Source organism: Hyaloscypha bicolor (genome assembly GCF_002865645.1).
Source record: "Hyaloscypha bicolor E unplaced genomic scaffold K444scaffold_16, whole genome shotgun sequence".
Taxonomy (NCBI): domain Eukaryota; kingdom Fungi; phylum Ascomycota; class Leotiomycetes; order Helotiales; family Hyaloscyphaceae; genus Hyaloscypha; species Hyaloscypha bicolor.
The window spans coordinates 1751025-1777038 of record NW_020194518.1 but is presented as its reverse complement, the minus strand read 5'-3'; the positions used below and the strand labels follow the sequence as shown (position 1 = coordinate 1777038).

General features: G+C 40.7%; 4 protein-coding genes across 4 annotated transcripts; 1 reads left to right on the top strand and 3 right to left on the bottom strand.

Annotated features, from left to right (window-relative positions):
• Positions 1–8801: 8801 nt before the first annotated feature.
• On the bottom strand, positions 8802–10670 carry K444DRAFT_625216 (uncharacterized protein; the record flags this gene model as incomplete). The annotated part of the gene is made up of 1 exon (XM_024882495.1): positions 8802–10670. One exon carries the CDS (start codon positions 10668–10670, stop codon positions 8802–8804), a length of 1869 nt encoding a protein of 622 aa, XP_024742570.1.
• Positions 10671–13015: 2345 nt separating this feature from the next.
• Positions 13016–15081, bottom strand: K444DRAFT_659834 (uncharacterized protein). Its single transcript, XM_024886396.1, has 5 exons — positions 14991–15081; positions 14392–14939; positions 14053–14345; positions 13852–13973; positions 13016–13781 (listed from the first exon to the last, which is right to left on the bottom strand). Exons 1-5 carry the CDS (start codon positions 15053–15055, stop codon positions 13061–13063), a joined length of 1749 nt encoding a protein of 582 aa, XP_024742569.1. The 5' UTR covers positions 15056–15081; the 3' UTR covers positions 13016–13060.
• Positions 15082–15905: 824 nt separating this feature from the next.
• Positions 15906–16878, top strand: K444DRAFT_184719 (uncharacterized protein). The gene is made up of 3 exons (XM_024870861.1): positions 15906–16183; positions 16278–16451; positions 16505–16878. The coding sequence occupies exons 1-3, from the start codon at positions 16160–16162 to the stop codon at positions 16820–16822; spliced, it is 516 nt and encodes a 171-aa protein (XP_024742568.1). The 5' UTR covers positions 15906–16159; the 3' UTR covers positions 16823–16878.
• Positions 16879–16945: 67 nt separating this feature from the next.
• On the bottom strand, positions 16946–22317 carry K444DRAFT_659833 (P-loop containing nucleoside triphosphate hydrolase protein; the record flags this gene model as incomplete). The annotated part of the gene is made up of 9 exons (XM_024886395.1): positions 16946–17731; positions 17830–18033; positions 18080–18701; positions 18753–19121; positions 19170–19202; positions 19247–20314; positions 20358–20611; positions 20657–21397; positions 21450–22317. 9 exons carry the CDS (start codon positions 22315–22317, stop codon positions 17004–17006), a joined length of 4887 nt encoding a protein of 1628 aa, XP_024742567.1. The 3' UTR covers positions 16946–17003.
• Between the last annotated feature and the right edge of the window lie 3697 nt (positions 22318–26014).

Sequence of the window (26014 nt, the reverse complement as noted above, 5' to 3'; positions counted from 1 at the left end):
GCTAGCCTCTTTTATAAAGAAAATTAAGCGTATTAATAATTTTGGAAAGAGGCTAAATAAGGAAATAATACAAGAGCTTATTATATAAATTCAATTAATAAAATTGCGAGATAATAAATAAGAAATAACTTATTTAAAGAAAAAGTATACAAAATTAAAAGAAGTAAAATAATTATTGTTTTATATAATATATTTGTAATATATATAGGGTCGCACGTGACTTAAGGTCATGTAATAAACCTCGGATATTGCGGGTATTAATCAGGGAGATCGGCGGCCCTTTGACTTCACAACTAACCACTATTTATATTATAAGTATTAGGCTTATAAATTACTAATTATATATATGTTATTAGGGTCTCCTATTTAGAGGGGGCTTCCCTGGACCTTATAGGAGGGACAGAGATTAGTTCTATACTAAATTTAATACTATGATTTCATAATATACTAATTCATTCTATTATCTTATTACCTACTAATAAATACCTTATAAGCTAATCTCTCTACCCTTAAAGAAGGTAGTTTAATAAGTAATTATATCTCGAAATCTGCAAAATATATAACTTCTTACCAAAGCTATTTCTATAGAGGAAGTTGAATAGATTAACCCTAATATAGGTAATGGCGAAGGCTCATCTAATACTTTTAATAGGGCCCCTTAGGAGCCTCCGAGAGCCAGTAATAATGATATAAATAATCCCGGTAATAATTAAGATACCGAGATTAATACCCGAGTTACTACCGCCCAAGCTATAAAATAGGGCTTATATACTAAAGTCAAAGCGCTCTAACAAAAGCAAGAATTAGTAGATATAATTAATTAATATATCCTATAGTTAGAGTAATATAAGGGTATCCTTAGAAATACCTTATAGTTTACTATATCTTATAGAAACTCTATTTATAAGTCTACTTCATCTTCCTCGGTAATTCCTATTAGGGAACTTCTTGAAATAGGGTTAGAACTCACCTCTTTTCCTAATATAATAAGCTTTAAAAGCAATCTTAATACTATTTATTAGAAGCTATTATATAATATCCTAAAGATATATTTAGACTAAAAGAAGCTTCTCAAGATCCGGATACCTGACTTATATTATAAAAAGTCTCTTAAGAAATAGAGAATATTCGTGTTTTCCTGGAAGGTAGTCTTTAGAACCTAACCTTAAACTTATAATAGATACTCTTCTAGAATTAACTCTACTATAAGTGCCTTTAGGAATAAACCTTATAATACTTGGGAGGCTATAATAAAGTAAAGCCTACTATTATATAAGGTCTATTAGGAGCGATTTAAGATTTACTTAGCTAATATACTCTAAGTACCTTAAACCCGTTAATAAAATGCCTTTAAGGAACTCCGAGATCTTTATTAGAAGAATAGTAAGATAGTTACTAAGTTATATACTCGGATAATTAGTCTCGAAATTAACTAGGACCTATATTCTAAAAGAAACCGGATCCGGACTCTTAATATTATTTTATCTAATTATAAGACTTATTAGATACTTATATTTATTTTTTTAGAAGATAAGGCAATATCTATTTCCAAATAGCTTAAGAAAGCTCAGAAAGCAAAATATATTATTTATTCTAAATTAAGAAAAGTAAAGACAGGGAAATCTAATAAAAGTAACTTTGCCCCTAAAAACCCTAACTTAGTAAATTCTAATTTATAAGGCTATTAAAAAAGAAAGAATAAGTTCCGAAAATTATATAAAAAACCCTTAGGTAATACTTTAGCTCTTTTAAGGCCTTAATAAAGTACTAGTTCTATTTCAGGTATAGTTTATTAGACTTATAAATAGAAAAAATACTTCTTAGGAAATATAAAATATTTCAAGTATACTAAATAGGCTTAGTAAAACCCTAATAAGGCCAAAACTATAAAAGAATTAAGGTATCTATAAAAGCAGGTTAATACTATAACTATAGAGAAGTATTTTAAAAAAGACTTTTTTAAGAAATAAAGAAAAGGAAAGGCCAAATCTTAAATATTAATAATTTTGGCTATAATAAAAAAGGCATATTACTTTATATAACTATTTAAGTAAGATTAATATAGCCAGAAATAGGTACCTTAGAGATATATAATAGACTTAGTAATACCGGATCAGATTATAACTTTCTTAATAATAATTAGGCTTAAAGCCGGGGCTTTATTACCTTAGCTAAATATAACCAAGAATTTATAACTTTTTATAAGAACTAATTTAAGGTTTATTAAGCCTATAATCTTAAGGTATTTATTATAGATAATTATAGTAAGATATATCTTTTTAAACTCTGGTTTTATAGGTATAAGAATATTAGCTTTTATAGCCTTATCTTTAGTATAGAATTTTATAAAGTAACCCTTATATAATATATAGACTATATTAAGAAATAATAGATATATATACCTATATGGCCTAATAATATTAAGATCCTAATACTAAAAGAATTCGGTAAGGAGCTTAACTAGTATCCTAAGCTAGTACCTTAAGTCTTATTCTTAACTAAAAGCAAATATAACTATTCTAGATAATAGGCTTTATATATTTATAATAGTTACTAGATCTCTGCTTTATTATATAGTTCTAGTAATACTAAATAGGAGTTTTTAATATAGCAAATTAATACCTTCCGGAAAGGGGCCTTAGAGATATTTATTTATTTCCGGGATAATAAATATAAAGACTTCTCAGAGGTTTTTAATCCTAATAAAGCTTCGGAACTTCCTAATCTTAATAGTATTAAATACTTTATTAATATAGATAGTATAGTCCTATATAGGCCTTTATATAATCTATTAGAAACCTAACTAGAAGTATTATATTTGTATTTATAGGATATACTTTATAAATATTAGATAAGGCCTAGTAAAAGCCCTATAGGGGCACCTATTCTTTTTATTTTCAAGAAAAATAGAGGACTATATCTTTATATTAATTATTATAAACTTAATTAAGTTATAATTAAGAATTAGTATCTGCTTTTTCTTATTAATAAGACCCTTAACTAGCTTTAAGGAGCCAAGATCTTTATAAAGCTAGATCTTAAGGATATATATTATTAGATAAGAATTTATAAAGAATATAAGTAAAAAATAGCTTTTAAGACCTGCTATAGCTATTTTAAATATTTTATAATACCTTTTGGGCTAGCTAATATACTAGCTATATTTTAAGTATATATTAATACTATACTTATAGGGCTTCTAGATTATTTTATAGTTATTTATTTAGATAATATTCTTATTTATTCCCGAAATAAAAGTAAATATTATAATTATATTTACTAGGTATTTACTAGGCTATATAAAAATAACCTATTTTATAAACTTAGTAAATATGAGTTTAATATTAAGGAAATCGAATTTTTGGGCTTCCTTATTAGAATAAAAAGTATTTATATGAATCCTAAATAGGTCTATAATATTATTAAATAACCAGAACTAGAATTATTCTATAATATTTAAGTATTTTTTAGATTTACTAATTTCTATTATAGGTTTATTTACTATTATTTTCAGGTAACTATAGGCTTAATAGATTTCTTAAAAGAAATAGAAAAGGACCGGAAATCCGGTCCCTTTATATAAATAAATAAAGTAGCTAAAAGCTTTAAGACTTTAAAAAAAGCTTTTATTATAATACCTATTCTGGTTTATTTTAATTTTTCCAAGAAGATTTATATTAAAACTAATATATTAAAATTCGTAATTACTAGTATTATTTTATAATAAGTTAATTCTAGTAATAGCCCGAAAAAATACTAGTATCTAGTAGTATTCTAGTCTCGGAAATTCTCCGGAGCTAAATATAACTATAATACTTATAATAGAGAGTTATTTATAATTATTAAAGCCTTTAAATATTAGTATTATTACCTTAAAGGGTCCAGGTTTATAATTGAGGTTATTATAGACTATAATAACCTCTAATACTTTATGGAAATAAAGTATTTAGAAAGCTATTAAGTATATTAGGTAATATATCTTATAATATATAATTTTAATATTATTTACTATAAAGGTACCTTAAATCTAGTAAATAGATCTAGTAGAAAACCTAATTATAAAGAAGGTTCTATTAATATAACTTGGCTTCTAATCTTTTAGAATAAGCTAAAAAAAGCTTTTATAATTATAATTTAGAGATTCTTATAAATATCTTAAAAGTTCCCTTTTTAGAATAAATATTATTTAATACTTGCTATATCTATAGTAGCTAAGAAAAAATATTTACTATAAGACAAGTAGATAGATTATCTTATAGGTCCCTTAATTATAGAATTAGTTAAGAAATAAGGTATAAGGAGATGCCTTAAAGGCTCTACTACTATAGCTAAGGTAATAAGGGTATTTATAACTATATTACTTAATAGAACTAAAGATTTTTCGGTTCCCTAAGTTTTTGAATTAAATAATTATAAATACCTAATTTCCTATATATAAATATATATAGCTACTAAAAGAGCTATAGTATTAGCCTTTCTATCTAAATTCTTTCTGGATATTATCTAGGTAACTTAGAGAAATAATTCTTAATATTAGAATATTATAAAATAAAGGCTTAGTAAGAAAAATACTAAGGGAAAAAAAATCTGGAAAAATAATTCGGACCTATTTAGGTATTATTTAAGAATTATTATATCTAATAATCCTGTCTTATATTAAGAAGTTATAAAGCTTTATTATAATAACCTAATAGCCAAATACTATAAAATAAAGAAGACTTTTGAATTCTTTAGAAGGTTCTAGTATTAGGAGAATATAAAAGAAGATATTTGTAATTATTATTAAGAATATAATATTTACTAAAGAATTAAGATAAAGAAGTATTTGCTATATAGTCTATTTAGTAGTTTACTATAGCCTAAGAGACCCTGGAATAAGATCTTTATAGATTTTATTATAGGTCTATTACTATATAAGAACCTAGTAAAAGATCCCGATTTTAATATAATTCTTATAGTTATTAACTAGTATTCTAAAATAGTAAAGTATATTATATATTATAAAACTATTAACTTTTTAGAGCTTACTAAAATTATATAGAAATATATTTTCTTAATTTTTAGCTTTTCTAATAAAATTATTTCTAACTAAGAAATAGTATTTACTAGCTAGTTCTAGTTTGCTTTTTATTTTTACTTAATATATAAATAGTATTTAAGTATAGCTTATTATTCTTAAATAAATAATTAAATAGAAAGGCAAAACTAGGCCCTGAAATATTACCTGAGATATTATTATAATACCTAAAAGAATAACTAATTTAAAAAGTTATTTTTTGCGGAATTTATATATAATAACTTAAAATATTAGATTTTATAAAATATATCTTTTTATATATATTATAGATACTACCCTTAATTTCTATAGAATCCTAAGAATAGAATTATAGAAAAGATACTAGCTATATATAGGAGGCTAGAAACCCTTAAAGTAAAATAGAAAAAGCTTAAGAATTTATAGTATTATATATAAAATAATCGGGAAACCTATTATAATAAGTATTAGTTAGCTAAATATTATTCTAAAGAAGCCTAGGTAATACTATTAATAAGGAATATTAAACTTAAAATAGAAAAGCTTAAGCCAAAATTTATAGGTCTATTTAGGATCTTTAAATATATTAGTAATTTAGTATATAAGTTAGAACTACTAAGTATATATAATTATTTATATCTAACTTTTTATATTTTTTTCCTTAAAAAATATATAATAAAAAAGAATTAGAAGCTATACCTATATTTCTCCGGAGAACTTCCGGAATTAGTAAATAATAATAAAGAATAAAAATAGGAAGTAGAAGCTATTATTAATTACTAATAAGATAATAGAAATAAGAAGTAATAATATTTAATTAAATAGAAAGCCTAGCCTAAAGATTATAATACCTAGTTACCTGCTTTCCCTAATCTTGAAAATTTTAAGGAACTTCTGAAATCATATAACCGAAACTATAGCTTAGAATCTAAAACTATCTTTTAATAATCTCTTAAGATTAAAAAGAATTCTGAATTACTAAGAAAAAGGCTATTTAAAAGAAAAAGAAAACCTAGATAGCTAAGAAAAGGCCCGGAATAGTAATAGAAATACTTTTTTCCTAGGGTTTTTTTATTTATAAAGGTTTTCTAGAGTTTTATTAAGGCTTATAAGAATTATATTTAAATTATTAGAAAAAGGTTTAGGATTAAGAAAGATTTATTATAAATAAACTAGCTATAAGTATTTCAAATAAATAAACTTTAATTCCTATAAATTCCTAATTCCTAAAGCAAAAATACTAAATACCGGCTCTATTTAGGACTTAGTAAAGAATTAGCTAATACTCTTTAAAATCTGCTTATTTCTTAATAAGATATAGTTATACTATAATAATATTAGTATTAAGAATATTAAAAGAAATAAGTAAGGAACTTATAACTACTATATATATCTTATAGAAGGCCCGAACTTCTAAAGTCAGGTCCCGAATAGCTATAAATATTATATTATTAGTACTTAAAGTACTAGTAATAGACTATTTAGTAATCTTGGTAGTAATCTCGGTAATAAGGTTAATACCTTAAAGGTAAACTTTATAGTATTTTTTTAAGGAATTAGTAAGTATCTAAATATATTAGAAAAAACTTACCTTTAGAATACTAACCCAAGTAATATTATTCTCTGCCTTATTAAAACAGGAAGAAAAATTCCAAAGCTTATTAGAGTTTTTCTAGTCTTTAAAAATCCAATTAATAGTATTATTTTTATAATACTATTTAGGATATACTTCAAGAAATTTCTTAAAGATTATAATAGTATTTTCCTAGAACCGGTAAGCCTCTAATAAGTAATAAGGAATCTGAAATCATATTAGCTTTAATAAATATTAAAGCTAAAGAACTTACTAATATATAAGACTTAGAACCCTTATTATAATGGTTATAATTCTTCTTACCAGGTACTATAGTATATAAGATAAAGGAATTAATAAGTAAATACTTGAAATATTTCAAGTATCTGCTAGTAATAGGAAAGAAGGCTATAAGGTTACTTTTATACTTATTATTACGGGAATGAATAATAAAGCTAAAAGAAGATATTATAGAATTAATTAAAAATAATTAAAGAAAACTTAGAAAAGGGCAGAAGAAGAGGCTAGAAGGTAATAATAGAATAAGTTATTATATGTGTGGTTATTAGAAAGGAAGAAAGTAAGTATATAGTAATATAAAGAGGTTCTTTTATAGAAGTAGAGAACTACCTGGATTAACTACTAGTTTTCGTACTAGTTCTAATCGGAATTTAGTATAACTAATTAATATATGCTCCCAGAAGCCCGTAAATAATCTCCAGGATCTTAGAAACATTTATATAGGTTTCTTATATAAATATTTATTAAATCCTTTCTATATAGCTATTTAGATTATTCTAATACGAGATCTGACAGGTAGTATTAATTTTGTAAGGTAGTGCCTTAGTACTTTGGATCGAGCTAATTAGAATATTCAGGTCCTAAACGAAATCGCAATTACTGGCTAGCCCCTATACCTGGGATATAATTACTCTTCTCTCTCGCTTACTTAGCCCTGATCTAATTAGACGATTTTTATATCCCTTATCCAGATTATATTAGTAAAACTACCTCCCAAGATACTAGAAGTTTACCTTGATTAAATAAATAATCGATTAAATATTTACTAGAATGAATTAATAGATCTTGGGAATAAGATCTAAGGAGGGGGGTATAGTTATAATATATACAGGATTATATGTAACTTAAGGTTATATAATAAACCTCGGATATTACAGGTATTAATTAGGGAGATTGGCGGCCCTTTGACTTTATAACTAACTACTGTTTATATTATAAGTATTAGGCTTATAAATCACTAATTATATATACGTTATTAGGGTCTCCTATTTAGAGGGGGCTTCCCTGGACCTTATAGGAGGGACAGAGATTAGTTCTATACTAAATTTGATACTATGGTTTCATAATACACTAATTCATTCTATTATCTTATTACCTACTAATAAACATCTTATAATATTTTTGGAATTATTTTAATTAGTATTAATATATAATTAAAAGAATATTAAAATTTTATTAAATATAAATAGCAAATATTTCTAATTTAGAAATATTATATAAACTAAATAAGAGTTTAATAAGAATTAATCAAGATATATTTCCTTTGCTCTTTATATAAAAACGCTTCCAGGACTAGAGAGGATCCGAACTCGATTTGTGTTCCATCCACGGCCTGAATTGTTTCCAAATGTTGTTTTAATGCGAGTTGGGCTTGGTTTTCCAGAACGGTTCGGGGTGCTAGCGAAATTTGAGATACTACTAGTGTCCAAATGGCTCTCGGCACCGCTTGCGTATCGTGAACAGCTTGTATCCAGAGCAAATATTATCTCATCGAGATAGTCGTTTCTTCTGGTAATGCGGTGGCGTATGTTTGAGTAGAAGCTAGACATTCCTAACACTGTTTGTTTGGTGAATTGATTGTAAGAGTGGAAAACGGCTTGCGGTTCAGGAAGAGAGTGGTCAGCAAGCCATCTACCAACTTTATACAGTGAGTAAAGTATTGTTCGAAATCCTCAAGAGCAAAGGCTTTATTAGTTTGAAGATTGTTTTACGAACAAAATTTCCAATCTGCAATCTCTTTGCTTAGGGCGGGCTTCGACTGCGAAGGAACAAGCAGAATCATCAGCATGCGTTGGGGTCGTCTCGTGTATTTGGCGTATCGGGAAAATGAAAGAACGAAGGACGAGGTCAGAACTCGCCAGCCCAAAGGTCCTCGAGAACGTTCCCATGATCTTAGTTAAAATGTAAATCAGGATATTTCTCCGCATCTCCAACAATCTCTGATCCCACCCAAGTCTCTAGCCTCTTAAATTGCTTTCCAACCTTCCGCTTCGCTAAGTACTCCTTCAAACCCATCATTAAATATAGCTTATTGTCAATTTCTTTGTAGCTTCTCTCCTCTCCGTGCTGGCGGCCGTCCTCACCCTCATCATCCCAACCACCAGCCTGCGCCTCGAATCGCAAAGTCAAGTACTCCAGCTCCGAGAATGACACGAGGATACCGAGCAGTTCATGGTTCCATTCTTCGCTTACCAGAATATCGAGGTCTAGAGTGGTAAGCCCTGGTATACTCTCGCGGAGGTGGGTAAGATGGGTGACGTTGAGGAAAGAAGTGCCCGGAAAGCGGTAGGCATTTTTTCTCGGCGAAACATAATTCGATCTACGGGGCTGCAAATGCTTGATCACCAGCGTGTGAAGACTTGATCTGTGATGTTCGACAATCGTGCTTACAACTTGGCTCAATGAACAGAAGTTAATGCCGTCAAATTGGATGGATTCTAGGGTAAAGGAGTTGTTGCCGATAAAGTCGAGGATGGCGTGGTGATGTGCATAATATCCAGAAAATTGAACATTCCTCAGACTCGGAAGTGTATTGCCTCCGACCTTTTCAAGGTCTTTGGTAGTTGCGTCTTTGATCTTCAAGGTATGGAGATGTGACCAGTCCATTCGTTGAAGCCAGATATCTAGATTCGTTCTTGTGTCAAGCTTCAATGACGAAGTATCCAATTTGACATGCGAACTCTGTAGCCCACCCCACTCCTTTATCTTTGGGTACCCGACATGATTGATTATCGATTCGGGTAGGTATTTCCAGGGTGCGTATAGGATATCTCGTTCTGGGTGGTCTGCTTCCCATTCCTTCCACTTCAGACCATTCGGGTTGGCGTGGAATAGGTATCCATCAACAGTCAACGATTCTAGAGGAGCTAAAGTCGCATTGGAAGTGGTGAAATCAAAGGCGTACAGGTCATCCGTATCGTAAACAACGCATCCCCTGCGTCGAGATACCGAAATGTCCAACTCCTTGATGTTGGGGCAGGTCGTGAGAATGCGCAAAATCAGATCCATCTTGTCCGGCTCTCGCTCCCTCCCTCCATTGGACACGCTAACCTTGAGCGAATGGAGATTTGTTGAGTTAAGGATCGATTCGCGTTCAATAACTCTAATCTGCTCTTCTGCCGCCAAAGACTTGTCATCTTCTGAACTGAGTTGTTTGGTGCGTCTGCGTTGGGTGGCGCGTCTGCGACTCGTTGCCAGAACTTCAGGCCTCCAATACCCAAAGTCCAATTCGTAGTAAAGTCGGCAGAGAGGATGATTTTTTTCCAGAAATTGGACTGTCTCTAGTGGAATCGGCTCGCCTAAGATCCAGGAAAGCGACGTGATGAGTGGCAGTCTATGGAGCACAGTTGCAAGTAAAGTCCTGTTTCCCGGCCATATTCCACTACCCCTGATCTCGACAGTCCAGGTGCTCTGCGAAGAGAACTCCAAGGTCTCCAGATGTTGGAGGAAGAACTCATGGTCACTTGTCCTGTGCGGGGGTTCATCCCAGTACTCCAACTTCAGGTGTTGAGTCCCCGGGAGAGAAAAGTCTCCCAGCTTCTTCCCCTGGTAGATGTGTTTCGAGTATATGGACATCCTCGCTTGGTTGGCTTCGAACGATATTCCATCATCACGACTGTCCTTAATGTGCGAAAGTTGAGGTGCTGTGTCTCCGTAGGTGATGTCCCACTGGCCAGTCATGTCGTAACTCGCCGCATCCACAAAACAGCAGAAGATAAGCAGGGCTTGAATAAAATAGACAATGTCGTGATGAAACACCATTTCTGAGTTAGGGAATCAAGAAAAAGAGAGATCCTTTGTGGGTTCAAGCGCTAGAGATCATGTCTTTTAGATTCGGGCGAGGGGATGCGGCACAGCAAGGCAGACATCAAATCCACCAACAAACTTCCTTACCGCGTCTGTTATTCCCTTTTTGTTGCAGGGGAGCTAACATTCATTGGATAGGACCTAACGATGGCGAATCTTAGCTAAAAGCCGTCGCTGAAGCCATTCCGAGAAAAGGTGAGCTGATGGAAAGGAAGGTTGGCGGGGAGAGGCGTCGAGATATTCCTCTTAACGATGCCTCGCTTAACCGCTTAGTCAGTAATAGGGGTCAGAGTCAGACACCAGGGGGCTCAGGAATACGTGGAAGCCGAAGCGAAAACCCCACCAAAATTCTGCCTTTTCAAAATCTTAATATCTTTTATTTTTAAAAATTAGAAGTTATATTTAGTTACTTTTTGATTTACTAATAATCATATTTGAACGTGCTTTCCATTGCCGGCTGGGTGTAATATAAATGTCGGACCCACCCGGCCCCTAGCTCTTTTGGGATGGCTGGGTGAGGGCCAATGCACCGAAAGGCCCTACATATTATATGAAATCTAAGAACTACAGTACGTTTTCCAATAGTACAATTACGAGTACGCAAACGAGTCGACTCCCTTGCGGTATGCCTTCTACGACTTATTGTTAAGTGTCCACTAATACCTCCGAACCTGCCTTCTAATCGGCCTCTAGCACTTTCCCCAATTTAAATGGAAGCAAAAGTTGGCCCTGATTACCGGATGCAGCGCGGAGGTTATTGGCTCCGCCCTGGCGAAACTCTTTCACCATCGCGGGTTGCTCGTTTTTGCAACAGCTCGAGGGCTGAATAAATCCAGAAACTGAAAATTATTTGTTGCGAGATCATCTTGTGCGGACGTGACAATTGACCAGACAATACGAGCTGCCGTGAAAGTGGTGGAATCGAAAGCGACCGGAAAGCTAGACAAGTTCATCAATAACGCTGGAATTGGTACGAATGACTTTCTCTTTCAACCTCTGTTCCAAAATTACTCGTACAAACTGAAATTTGAAATTTGACTTACTGGCTTACTTACAATGTGCAGTACACAACAGCTATACGAAGGTCAGGGCATAGAGTGACGGGATTGCATGGCATTTGTGCTTTAATAGTACTTCAGTGTCTGTTTCTAGCGTACTGGTCACTTAATTGCCCTATATTCTAGGCCACTGCCTTAAAAACACGCTACAAGACAAGAGCAAGGGGTTCCAGACATTTTTAGGGCTTCTCCTCTATATATAAATGGTATCTCGCCCTAGATCCTTATAGTAATTACCTAGTTAACGTCCAAGCACTATTATTACTCCGCTAGTAGCGCTATTTACCCCTAAAGATCTTCTTATACCTTGCGAATATCTCATAGCGCCTCTTGGGATTTTCTCAGGGCATTACAGTGGATTCAACCCCCTGAATTGTGCCCTGAGGGGGTGCCAAAGCCCAATTGGCCTGTAATCCCGTCACTTTATGCAGTGATCTTCGTACTGGACGCAAACGTGGACTTGGTAAAGAAAGTCTACGATGTCAATGTGTTCGGAGTGCTATCCACAACTAAAAAATTTGCATTTCTTCTACTCAAAACAAGAAACAGTCGATAATATTGGTTCCATGACTCTAAAGCTCCAAGAACCCTACGCAAGCCCCTACGGAGGATCAAAAGCAGCCCTTGAAATGATAAGCCACACTATGAGACAAGAGATGGAGCCTCTGGCCCTGCATGTAATTCATGTATGTTCTGTTCTGACTCTCTTCTTACACATAGCTAATTGCAATGCCGTGCAAGCCTAATAGTAGGGATAATCAAAAGTCATATATTTGAAAACATGCCCCCGAAAACCATTCCGGAAACCTCTTTGTACTTCTCAACCAAGGAGATATTAATGACTCCAGTGAGTAACTTTATGTCAGCATCAGAATTTGCAGAGAATGTGTTTGCCAGACTTACTAAACCAAAGCCTCCTCCTGGCTTCAGTGTAGGAAGCATGACTTGGCCTCCAAGAATTGCGAATTTCTTGTGTTCCTCTTTGGTCCACGGGTGTGAGACTCGGTGACGGGTGGGGTGAGCGGAATTGACCATTTGGCCAAGCCAAGACCGTGGGATCAAGAGAGTTGAAGAAGAAAGCTGTATAGCTCGGCTGTTGTCACTGGCCCTTCTGAATAATTTTTCTGCCCGACTCGAGAACCGATCCAAACACAATCCAAACTACAGTCTGTTGCCGGAATGATAATTGCGCCAATTACAAGAATGAAAAGTGAAATTGTTTGACTAACATTATGGAATGTCATTTTATTCTCAAGTAGTCAATGGAATCGAAGCATGTTCCGTCGCTTAACCCCAAAATCTCTCACGCACCTCTTTGTACCTCAGGCCATGTATACTTTCGATCCACACAATTTCTTTCACAATTACCTCTGCCTCGGACTGGTCTTCAATGCCTTCTTCCTTCAAAGTTTTCACCCATTCACTTGCCAGAGAACCAACGTGTGATTTGTCAATTGCTTCGAGCAGTCCCATGGCGATGATCCAAATTTTCAAGTGCTGGAATCCTTGCCACACCACCTGATCTAGACTTAGAACAGCTACCAATTTCTCAACATGTATCGTAAATGTGACTGGGTAGAGGCCAAAACGTCTTTTGACGCAGGCGAGGAACAAAAGTAGCCCCAGGCGGACAGCCTCTCGAAGTATAGCATTCGAGTCGAGTACATCCGAGACCGGTTGTGCTCGCAGTAGGTGCCAGAGGAAAATATTGACGAAGGTACCGGTGAAATCGGGATTTTCGTAAATTGCAGATGCCGTTCGGCGTTCCTCTTCTATTGTGTGTATACTGAAACGAGCCATCTCGTCAAAGACTTGAAGAATTTCTTCGTCTTGAACGAAATCAGGTTGCTGGTGGAAGATGCGCCGCTTTTTCCAAGCCTCCAAGATGCGTTGGGCCCCGGGTGGCAGCTCGACGTCAGAGGGAAGCGGTGCTCTTGGTGGATACCATTGGATAGGGACTGGCCAGACAGGTCTGCTGTCCTGTGTGCAACAAATATTCACCTCGATCCTACCTCCGGGTTAGATCTGGCGGGTAAAGACGGTATTTGCAGGGCTAGCAATGCATATAGTCGACGTACCAGTAACAAGATATTCGTAGGAACTTATTCGAATCCAAGGTTGCAATACCGCCGCGGAGTTCGACCATCCTTCGTAAAGCGCCCATATGGGTTGTGAGAGCACGCATGTCTTGCGCTACATGCTAGAATACCTTAGAATCAGCCACCAGTCCCATCTCATGCTATTTCCCACTAAATTTTGGTTATGAAAAGTTGACATACAGCGTAACACGTCAAAGCAGCCACAGCACCAATCGCATCTTCGTTTGTCGCTTCCTTCGTTGCAATCATGTTGTTGACGAGGCGGTAAACTTTTGCTTGGTGGGCGACCTCCTCAGTCAGCTCGTACTTCATCTCATCCCTGATAATGTATCCACTGTTATCTAAGCTTCGAGATAGACGGAGATATAGGGCCATGTTGGAAAGGATTTGGTGGAAAGAAGCTTCACCAGATGTGCCGAGTGGAAATATAGCTTCACAGTACCATACGGTATTTCTCTTTATGTTTCCAAACACTGACTTGAGTTAGCTGATGCTGAGATACGTTGCCTGCTTACTCACGGTGATCGATGAATCTGCGGACTCGGGGAGTCAAATTGATTGGGTAGGGGAGAAAAGGGTCAATCCTCCCCGACCCAAGCCTAGTAATTTGTCTCAGGTTCACCATGTACTGCAACTCAATTTGGAGAGTGGCTGCTTCTGCAGGATCTCCAAAGATTCTCTGGTGCTCGTTGCAATAGATGATTGGATTTTCCGGGTTCAAGACATTCATGATAGGCTGTTCGGCGTATGGCCCAGGGTTGCGGCACCCGGAGAAACAGCATCGAGGGGTAAGATCTTGATAGCCCGCAAGGTCCCCGGCAGAGTTCTGGGCTGGGGTGGCTTGTAGTGGGCTTGCGGCAACCGAACCAGGAACGAGGGAAACATTTGTTGCCCTTCTGCTTCGTCCAATATCCCTCATAACATGCCTCCGGATGGATCTCCGAGTTTCAGCATCCTTGTTGATTTTCGCAGCCGGCCCAGTGTAATTTACAAAAGCTAAGGATGGCTTGCCATTTACAGGTTCACTCTCGAACGCTTCAAACACAACTTTACTGCCTGGCAATGAACTGCAATCGCTAATTCAGCTCGTCTCGCATGTCAGCTGACTACTTGCTTACCTTGCTTCCGCTTGACGGGGCATGTTGGCGTCTCGATTATCACACGTTGCGCAAGTTATTTGCATCTCCTGTGAGGTCAGATTCTCATGTCTGCAAAGCTCCGAGTAGGGCTGGATGCAGAAGATAGTGGTAAGGACCAGTCGACGTTTTAAGAATGAGGCGCCAAGCCTTCAGGGTGATTTCGTGCATCATGCTGTGTGGCGCTCGCTGGACGATTTGGGAAAGAGGTCCTTGTCAGGTGCTTGCAGTGCAGCGCTTGGCAAGCCGAATAGCCACAGAAACCTGTTGTCGCCTACTGGAATCCCTCCATAAACCCCAGAGATGGTTGACTAAGCTGAAACGCGCTTCTTGAAAAACGTTAAACTCCTTCTAGATAATCTCATTCGGGAGCCGAACCTTCGTGTACATGCAAAGAGATTTGTATACAGATTCCCAAAAGTGCAGGGACTACGTGTTTAATAGTTTTCCAGGTAAGCCGAGCATTTAAGATAATGCTAGATCAAAATTCTTTCGAGATTTGCCATTTGCAAGTGGATTTAAATTTTGAAGAGTTCAGGAATTGATGGAATTCTAACATCTCCGAGGGTCTTGCAATAACTATGTGGAGGAGCTCGTCCAATTGAACCAATGTCTAGCTGAATCATCCACAAATATGGGTGTGTTGTGCTGCGTTTGTTTTCCTGTGGTATGAGTAATCAACCTGCATAAGCCCCAAATGGGTCCGATCGAGCGACCTCACGTGCAGCTGCAGAATGTCTCTTGCTGGGAGCCAGATGATTGGCCACCATATTCTTGATGCCCATTTCGGGCTACGCTAGGCCCAGGAAGAAGTGCAACATTCTGTTAAATGTCCACTGGTATCAGGAGAGCGTAACCTCGGCGTCACTCAGTCACTCCTTTCAACAAGGATCAACTTTTCCCCTGAGGTTTTTCTTGACGCCAATACTTGGCATGTATGCATGCGGCAGCATGACGAAGATGGAAAAGTAAGATTGGGATTCAAATAATTGCGATAAAGTCCTCTGTCTCGCCACCGCAACCATCTGCCGTCTCGATCTACTCATATTATAGCAAATAATTTAGCAACAGCGCTTAAACGGGTCAATTGCCTTAACACGAGTACCCTCAGACATATTTATAGACCAACAATCAAGCTCCATAATTTGGAAATGGAGGAGGGGTTAACTGCGATTGTAAGGCTCTGTATTCCATCTATTTTCATGCCCAATCTCTTCATTTCAAAGGACCCTCAGATACCTCAAATTGAACTGACTATTCACTACGCAGGATTATCCATGGGTTCCCTACGACGAATGGAATAACAGTAATCCAAGAAACATATCCCCACCGGCGTCGGTTTCATCGCCATCTACCACTACAAACACAACACCAGAAAGTGTCGAACGACATCCCCCCACCTGCAAATGTGAGCCCAAAGACCTCGCAGCCTCAAAATTACAAGTCCGCTCCCTCCTCCCCCTTTCCCTCCACAAACTCACCACAGCCCATCTTAGAGACGAAGAGAGCAAAACCGCACATCCCAACAAAAGTTCCGCGAGAAGATTCGAAAAGATTACGAAGCCGTAGTACAAGCTTTGGAAGCAGAACGACAGATGTCAGCCCGCTTACGGGACGAAGTAACTGCGCTGCATTCCACGATAGAGTGTCTAGCGAAAGGCAACCAGAATTGCCTTGAGACGATTTCGAGGTTGTGTATGAGTGGGTTTATAAGGAAAGGGGAGGGACAGGCGGAAATAGATAGCTATGGACAGCTTGTGTGTGAGAGCTTTTTGCCAAGGATGGTGGATGGGAACGGGATGGAGAGTATTTAGGATATGTTGATTTGCGAGGTAGCTTAGCAAGGAGTTTTGGGGGGAGGAAATTTCTGAGAATTATTGGGATATTTTGGTTTCACATGACAGCTTGAATATAATTCACTCATGGAAAATCTCAGACGCTACTTGAAACTTGCAACTTAATATTGAATATTTTTTTTAGAGGAGTATAATTCGATCACTTGCCTCTTCCTTCCTCCTCCCTGACATTGTTTTCCCTCACCACATTCAAGAACACCTCATCCATACTCGTAGCCCTCACACTATAGAACGCGAGTCCCAATTCCTCCTTACTCACCTCCAATTTCCTAAATAACTCCGCCACCCCTCCTTTCCTCCATCCTTTCACTTTCCCTATTTCATCCCCCCTCTCCCCTCCAACCCTCGAAATCTCCATCTCATCTAGATCCTCACCTCGTTCTCTTTCCCCTTTCCCTTTAACTGCTCCGCTCGCTCTGCTCGCAGGAACACTAAACCTAACCTGCCCCCCAACACTCCCCCAACCATCGACTTTTGCCCCTTCAAATCGTTCTTTCACCCACCTCTCAACACCCTCAATCTCCTCCCTTCCACTTTCCGGCGCCGTTTTCAGCACAAGATGGACGTGATACACATCACCCCACTTCATCCTCAGGTTCTTGATACTCCCCAACGCCAAAATCCCCTTGCTCAAGATTGCAGCGCGGGACGCGAGGTGGGAGGCTTCTTCCATTGAGTGGGTTGTTAGAAGGAGTGAACGACGGGAGGGAAGGGGTTGAGTTTGTGTAGGGGGCGCTCCCAGGCTCACAGGAGAAGGGGAGGCAGGGAAAGGGGGATTGAGTGACAGGAAGATTTTCCACAAAGAGCGTTTGGAGGAGGCGTCTATTGAGGAGCTCGGTTCGTCGAGGAGGAGGAGAGGAGGGTTGCCTTCCCAACAGAAACATCGTCAACGCACATTCCCAAAGCAGGAAGAAAGAGAAAGGAATCAGGAACAGAGAGCGATAGGAAGTGCAAAGGATACGAACCAAGAAGAGCAATAGCCAAGCTAAGTTTCCTTTGATTTCCCCCAGAGAGCTTTGACGCTAAACGATTCTCATAGTTTGCAAGACCGATCTTCTCCATCACCAGGGCGACGTCTGCAGATACAGTAGGGATTCCTTTCACGCGGGCGTAGAAGGTGAGGTGTTCGCGGACGGTCATTGTGTCAAGAGCGTCGAATTGGGGACAATCTGGCCTCAGTTAACATCGAAGTGAGAGGGGTGGGGGAGAACATACACCCAATAAACCTCCGTCCCAACCTCGCATGCTTCTCCATATCTATCCCTCGCAGCAAAATTCTTCCATTATCCAGAGATAGCTCTCCGCGAATCATATTTACGATCGTTGATTTTCCCGCTCCATTCGGTCCAAGCAGCGCCAGGATTTCGCCACCGCTGATTCCGAACGAGACATTATCGACAGCTCTTGTTTTGCCAAAGCTTTTTGCAACGCCGAGGACACGTAATAGGTAATCTTCTGAGTTCTCAACCCTTTTCTCTTCATCTAAGACTTCTTTCTCCACCACTCTCCCGCTTTCCTCTTCCTCGTCGAACAGGGTGTTTTTGGATCGATGGGGGAGATGAAAAGAGTGCTGATGTTTGTGTCTGTCTTCAAGCCAATTAAGGAGCCAGAACAGGAAGCAAATCTGCAGACAGAGGTAGAAGATCGGACCGCCGTAAGCATGGATCGATGCTGGAGAGCGCACAAAATCGCCGTTGCGGCAGTCGACGATGTAAACGTTTAGGCCAACGAGGGTGGCTCTCACAAGATTCCCTATGGGGAAAAGGAGACTGAGGCCGAAGGTTGAGCCATCGAGTGCGAGCAGGAGGTGCGGGGTGTCGGTGAAGGCTTCGATGAGCTAGCAAGGATGTTAGCGAGTGTCTGCTTGGAGAAGGACGGAGACGCGTACGACGAAGGTCATGATGCTGAGGATAAACATGATACATTGCACGCCAGCGGCCCAAGCGAAAGCCGCGAGCTGGGAATGAGCAATGAGTGAGAAGCAGTATGCCATTAGCATTGAGGAAAGTCCGTAGAGAGCGAGAACGGGGAACATGTAGCTGACTGCAAACCAATGCGGGGCTTGGACAGCGATCACTGCCGTGCAAACCACGGAAATGAAGAGCACAAATATTAAGTCGAAGAAAGCGTATGCCGTCCAGAGAGGAAGGGCGCGGATTCCGTTCGAGTATTGGATTGCTTTCACTTGTCGGATATTCTCGTAGGTTGGGTAGAGGGCGAACAGAGCCGGGTAGACGGCTTGTGCGAGGCAGAAATACTGGGCTAAGTTAGTACATCTGTCGAAGGGATATGACGATGAACTCACTGCTAGAAATTGCAGACTGTTCCCGGCGGTAGGCTTCAGTGGTCAGCAAGATGCATGTGGAGGGATGGAAGACCAACGGAAATGAGCGAGTTGAAGAAAGAGAAAGACCCTTCGATCTGAACACCACTTCGAATTTGAGTCCAGAGATTTTGCATGAACAGCGCGGGTTCGATTCCAAAGTCGCCAACATAGGCATAAGTAGGTGCACTGGTATTGCTCTCCATAAACAAAGCACCTGGAGCAACCGTCGACTGGTTTTGCATGATGTAGTTTTGGAAACCGGCAAGGGTATCTTCAAACGTAAACTCATTGGTGTAATTCTGAAAGTTGATTCCCACTCCGACGGGAAAGTTGCTCACTGTGTTGTACAGAGATGTATTAATCGAGGGCGGTCCAACCAACATATGCGTCCACGGATATTTTCCTCGGCTCCCCAAGGCGAAGTTGAATTGCTCCACGAAATGAACATCCGCTGTCAGGTCAAGACACGATGGAATTTTGTAGAAGAGTAGGAACGACTTCAGGTTTGGAGTCACTGCGAGGGGCATCGCAAGCGCAATTAGGTACGGCCACCAGTTCCGGAGCAGGATTATGCACCGTTTGTGGAAGAGGACGCGCACTTGCCGGATGAAACCGATTTCGCTCCCGGAAGATAACATGCTGTCCCATTCTGGAGCAACCTTAGACCTTGCTTGCTCAAGTTCATCTGTCATCGTCCCCACCTTGCCTGCGGGCTCTCCATCCACGGCAACATGCGGCTCTTCGGCAACTTTGAGAAAAACCTCTTCGATGGTTGGTCCATTTACGAAGACCTCTCCGCATTCTTTCTTTTCAAGATCTGAAAGGAGGCGTGCAGCTGATGCGGAATCAGGTGTGCTGTAGACGGTTTCGTTTCGAAAAACGTGACTTGGAAAATCCATCTCGGGCCCTTCGTTGAGGCCTTCGAGATGGACTTTGTATCCCCCACCAAGGCGGGCTTTCAACTCAACAGTCGACCCCTCACACTTCAATTGACCTTTCGAGATAATCATGACTTGGTCAGCAAGGACATCTGCTTCATCAAGGAAATGCGTTGTGAGAATCAAGGTTCTTTTCGATCGCTCTGCGAGAAGAATGTCCCAAATGATACGCCGAGACAGTGGATCCTACTTATATTAGAAGCGTTGACATGTGCTGGGACAGAATTACCAAGCCGGAAGTGACTTCATCCAGCAGACAAACGGAGCTTCCTCCAATGAACGTACATGCAAGTTGGAGCTTGCGTTTCTGCCCCCCGCTTAACGTCTTTGCTCTCGCATTTGTCTTGGCGGTAAGGTCACAGGCTTCAATTAGATTCTCCATTGCGATACTATCTTCCGTCGAAGACTTGATTTTGTTCCAAATCTGGACGTTCTCCCTCACAGTGAGTTCATCCCACAACATGTTTCTTTGAGGGCAAATACCTACTGGCGTTAGCACACCTCAGCTGTTGGAGTGATCTTATTTACCAATCTGTGAGGGTGTTGCATTGATGTGAATATTCCCGCTTGTCAAGCGTTGAAGGCCGCCAATCATATCCAGCGTGGTTGTCTTGCCGCTTCCATTCGCTCCCAACAGACACAGAATCTGTCCCCTACGGGCGACGAGATCCAAGTTCTCAACTGCTACCACATCTTCCTTCTTGCGCCGTGTAAACCATTTCTTCCAGAAGGTTGGTGGATATATCTTCCTGAGCCCAGAAGCTTCGATTGCAGGGGAGCCGACCGAAGTATCACTGCCGGTGCCCAGGGTTCTGGTCTTCGACTTTGAACCATGAGTCCACCTCTCGGCAAAGATAGCGAGGAGAGGATAGATGACAATCTGTAGCAACAGAAAGAACCAGAGGATGATACCAGGTACCCGAGACGAGCTTGCTTCATCGTGTGTAGTCTTGGCTGCTCGGAGCATGTCCGTGGGTAGACCTTGTTCTTCGTACCGGCACATATATCCAGTGAAGAAAACGTAGTTCATGCTGGGGAAGAGAAACGACAAGGCTGCCACAGCTGCAGTCTTTGGACTTCCCCAGTCCATGAGTTGTCCGCAAAGAGCTATGACGAGGAATCCGATCGCGCTCCAGATCCCCGACATTTGCGCTTTATTGAAGAACATCGCAGAGAAGATGGCTGCACTTGTGATTGCCCAACCGACCAGAATCTGCCAGAAGAGCGAGATGGCCACGCTGGAGGTCCGAAATAATTCATCCCAAAACACTTTACTGGTTAGCTAGAACACCATGACAACGAATGCGACGAGACTACTTACAGATACCAAAAATTATCCAGCAAGGTAGATACAGTACATCGAAAGCCAGAACATAGCTCATAATACGAGCAGGGGGACTTCCGCCCATGGCATCGATCAACTGGGTCATCCCTGACTCTCGTTCAGTTGTTATCATGCTCACAACGTGGTAAATCGGAGATAGCATCGAGATGAAGAATGCGATGCTGTAGGTCGAAATGACTAGTCGTTGATACTGATTTCGGATGTTGATCTCTTCTTGTGCGTGAGATATGGTGGTGAACATGTAAGTGTTGGGTATGACAGTCGAATTGGTCATCGCATTTTCGAGAGCTACCTGAAGAGGCAGAAAGACGGTGTCTTGGTCGTTACTGCGCTGGTTGACGTGGAAGTTGAAGCCATTCTTTGCGTTGTCCGCATGCAAAGTATAGCTCCAAACTCTCTTGGAGTTACCTCCGATGGACATGGGGGAGTCGTTAAAAACCACAGCGGCAAAACAGTCAGAATCCCCGTGCAAACTCTGCTTGCATGTTGTGAGGAGGAGGTTCGGATCTGTAAGGTAAACAAGCTGTTTTCCATTCAAAGTGCCGGTAATTTGGTCGACCACTCTCGCAACATCTGGACCTAAACCTGGGGGCTGTACAAAGACGAGTTTTTTCGAGCCTGGTAAAGCATCCGCAAGGCTCTGCACTGGCGACGGGCTGCCAACGCCGTATCCACCGTTGCCAAGGATGAGATTTTTGATGTTGAGAAGAAGCACTAGAAATGCAATAGGCAGGACGAGAGCACGCAGAGCTGTTGAAAACCAATTCCGCACGGCGGCAATGATGAGCGTCTTCTTGGTCAGAGCCCATGTCTGCCTCACGAAAAGACGAACGTTAACTGCCATGATTGATGGATGAGTGCAGGAGGCTGGGAGATTTGAGAAATCAGGAAGGAATAGTCAGCGATTAGCATCATTCGAGAAGAGTAGATATCAAGTAGTGAACTGAGGTATCAACACCCGTGCAGGGTGCTGCTCCTCGTCGTTGCTGTTTGCGCGGCCTCATCTCTACCGCTGCCAGAATTCACCCCTGGGGCCAAAGGCCTCATTGTTGACATATGCAAGAGTTACTTCAGTCCAAAATCAACAGCGTTCCAGCCTTGCGCACGGAACGCCTCAGGACGAAGCCCATCTTCGAGATGTCTTGGCAAAGCCACGTTGACGCGTCGCTCAAGGGCAGATGTGAATGATCAGGAGCCGCGTCAAACATCAACAGAAATAAACGCGGGCAGATGCTCCTTATGCTGACCCGAGAACAGCCTTGTATAATGGTGGAGGTTATGAGGCGTCACTTCCTCCAAGCAATTGGCCTCCTCGTTCGCGATCACGAGACTTGAGAAACATTTGCGTACGCAATCAAGAGCTCAATGTGATAGACTTCACATACGACCGCGCGTTACGCCCAACAACAGTGAGAAGAGAGCAAACATCTCAGGAGCTGTGCGGTGACACTCGACGGCACTCGGGACGATGGTGGGAGTGAACTGTTGTTGAATGAGAGGAAGTGGAGACGACAGGGATCGAATCTGGTCACGTGCTTGAGGGAACTTTCCCTGATGGGCCTAGTCTTGGGGGTCCGAGTCCTTCAACTTCGTGCTTCGCCTATTTCTTGACAACTTCTCAAACAATTTTCGGCTGTTAAGATATCTTCTTTATTCGTTTCGCTCGCTAGCCAATTCGAAGCCGACTTTGAACCTTTCACATTGAGATTGATATGCCTCGACGTCCTTCCTACCACTTGCAATTCGGTATTTGACATAAACCTCTCACAAAACGAGTGCCGGTTCGTCCGTTTACGAAAGGAGGTCAAGTGAAGTTTGGGGCGATAGGCATGGCAAGTCTCATGCCAGATACCTAGGTTGTGCCTTGAATTGTGTATGTCGATCGGTGGCAAACTGGGGAAAGCACGTGACTTGCTGCATCCCGTTCATGAGCAATAATCGGAGACTTTATATGGATTCTCTACATCTCAGAGATAGTATATAATCCGATACCTCAAACCCGAGGTCTCGTAATGTCCCTTACTGTCTATTTCCAATGACCAACGTGATGCCATCATGCCACACAGCTTGAGGTTGAGCATGAGCACGATGGAGCGTTCAGTGAAGGAACCAAATTCAAAGAGGCAGACGCACATCAAAGCGAGGACTGGCTGTGTGACTTGCAAGTGAGACCAGCACCTTCTATCTAAAGATTTAACAGGAGCCATTTTGATCAAGTCGCTCTAGAAAACGATGTGTGAAATGCGGCGAAGAGAAGCCAAACTGTCGGCGCTGCATCAAGTTGGGCTTCTGTAGCAAATGGTACATCCGGCTGTCAGTGCAGAAATCCCAATAATGTCGTCCTCTCGGGGTCCTCATACCAAAATCCAACACGGTTCTCATCTCAAACACCCCTGCATCATTCCGTCCCAAAAATGAAGATGACTACCGCTATTTAGAGATCTTCAGCACTTCCACCACATACGAAGTCTTTCCTAGCATAAAAACTGGGCGCCTCCCCCTAATATCCTTACAAGCATTCGAGACTGAAGCCCCTCTACTCCATGCTGTCATCGCATTAGGAGCACTAGACAAGACGTCCCAGACCTCGCACACAATCCACAACGTCCGCGAGCGGGTTCAGCGGCTGGGTAACATTATCAGCATGCTCTAAAACAGTACACAAAGGCGATACACTGCGCTCAAAAGACTGGGAAGAAAGATCTCCGCGCGGCGCTATTGAGCTCCCTCGCAATCTTGTCTTTCAAGGCCTGGTATGGGCGACGCGACTTGGCGTTCCAGCGAATCAAGATCGATACCTCTTTGATGAACCAGTGGAATGAGGGGTACCTCCAAGAATACAAGCCAAGCTATTCAAATGCCAGCGCAGACGATGTCTGAACGGTGCTTTCCCCGTTTTCGCCGGGCTGTCTGTCCAGCTCCGCTCTTCCGCCGGCGGTCGAACCCCAGAACTCTCTCCACCGCTAAGCGGAAATGGTGAAGAAGACATCGGTGCTCTTCCGACATCACTCAGTACACTCGAAGAAGCTGGAGTCTTCCAAATTGCGATCTTGAAGCGCTTTCCGAGGTTTGTTTTGAAAGGGCAATCGCCGGTTCCGAAATCCGCACCAGTGTCTGCGAGGAGTTATCCAGCTAATGTCTTCAGGTCCCTAATTCCCCTCTCAATCCTTGCCGGAAAGAACTTCTCATACTGCGGGTTGGGAAGTAGTTATCTGCCTTCCTACCTCTCAAGCAATGACTCAATCTCAAAGTTCCTGAAGTTAGAAAGGTGGCCAACACTCTCGGGTTGCAGATCAGGGCGGTCTATATATCTCTCGTAACAACTTGCGCGGAGGACGAAATGGGTTATGGTGATTACTACGAGGAGTGCCAGAGTATGGTTGATCTTTCCGAAGAACCACTGGAGGCTCCACCGCCCAAGAGTGCGGAGAAGATAGGGACCAAATTCTCCTTTGACTCGGGCGTCATCACGCAACACTGGGTTATCCGGCGCAAATGCCAGCATCCCACTCTCAGAAGGAAGGCCATCTCTTTGCTGATTGATAACCCCTGCTGCAAAGGGCTCTGGGATAGAGTCTTTGCCGCAGGGGTCACGCAAACTGTTATGGAGCTTGAAGAACAGCACCTGACTCTTGGGGAACACATCCCTGAGTGGGCGAGGATCAGGTATGCAATCTTCACCACTAATTTGCGGGGTCCTTGTATAACAATATTGTTTGAGCAAGGGGACATCGTGAGGAGGAAAATGATTGATTGTTCTTTCCCGGATGAGCAGAGGAGTTGGGAGTTGGGAGGGGAAGTTTGAGAAGGATAATAAGGATGTCGAGGTACAGCGCAACGTGCAGCTTGCAACTTGTATCGGTCCGCGCTATATGACAACCCGGGGATATGTGGAGAAGTTTCGGATCCTATAAGCGTCTGATCTGAGTACAGATGTTATAACACGTCTGGTTTAATATAGGACACCTGTGAGAGGAGTTGAAAGCGTCAACACCGCACCCTCCCTCCAAACAAAACCACCTCCTCAAGCCCAGCATTGACAATCAAAGTAGCATCAAGATCAATCAGCCACTCCTCTTGCTTGTACCGCCACGTATGGTTATAGAAGGTCTCCTCCCACACCAGCAAGAAGGCCTCGTAACTGGGCGCGAGGAAGTCCGCAAACGCATCGAACTCCGGACCCCCAAAACTGACAGTGGTATCCGTGATCAGAAGCGAAATCTGACCAAAAGGCCCATTGCCAGTGAGCCAGCCAACCATATGACGGAGTTTGGAGACAGTTGAGGAAGGAGGGAGATAGATGGAGAGAGATTCAGTCAGACTGACTAACCTGGAGGTAGTTATTGAAACCCAGACGCTTCAGGAACGGCGCGGACAGGTTTGTTTTTCTTTTTTTTTTCAAAGCGCACACCACTTGCTCGGGATTTTGTGGCTGCTGAGCGCGGGATTGCGTTTTACAAGCATGTTCACTCTTGTGAGTTTGTGCAATACTGCCATCTCGTTTTGATATGAATAGAACAGTAGTCTTACTTGTGTAGATC

What these genes read in the sequence shown, in the direction of transcription:
- K444DRAFT_659834 (XM_024886396.1), bottom strand. Translation starts at nt 15,055, where the DNA reads ATGCAAATAACTTGCGCAACGTGTGATAATCGAGACGCCAACATGCCC. An exon ending in CCGCAGATTCATCGATCACC is followed by an intron (nt 14,346 to 14,391) that starts GTGAGTAAGCAG and finishes AACTCAAGTCAG; the next exon opens with TGTTTGGAAACATAAAGAGA. An exon ending in CTACGAATATCTTGTTACTG is followed by an intron (nt 13,782 to 13,851) that starts GTACGTCGACTA and finishes ACCCGGAGGTAG; the next exon opens with GATCGAGGTGAATATTTGTT.
- K444DRAFT_184719 (XM_024870861.1), top strand. Translation starts at nt 16,160, where the DNA reads ATGGAGGAGGGGTTAACTGCGATT. An exon ending in AGGAGGGGTTAACTGCGATT is followed by an intron (nt 16,184 to 16,277) that starts GTAAGGCTCTGT and finishes TTCACTACGCAG; the next exon opens with GATTATCCATGGGTTCCCTA. An exon ending in TCGCAGCCTCAAAATTACAA is followed by an intron (nt 16,452 to 16,504) that starts GTCCGCTCCCTC and finishes AGCCCATCTTAG; the next exon opens with AGACGAAGAGAGCAAAACCG.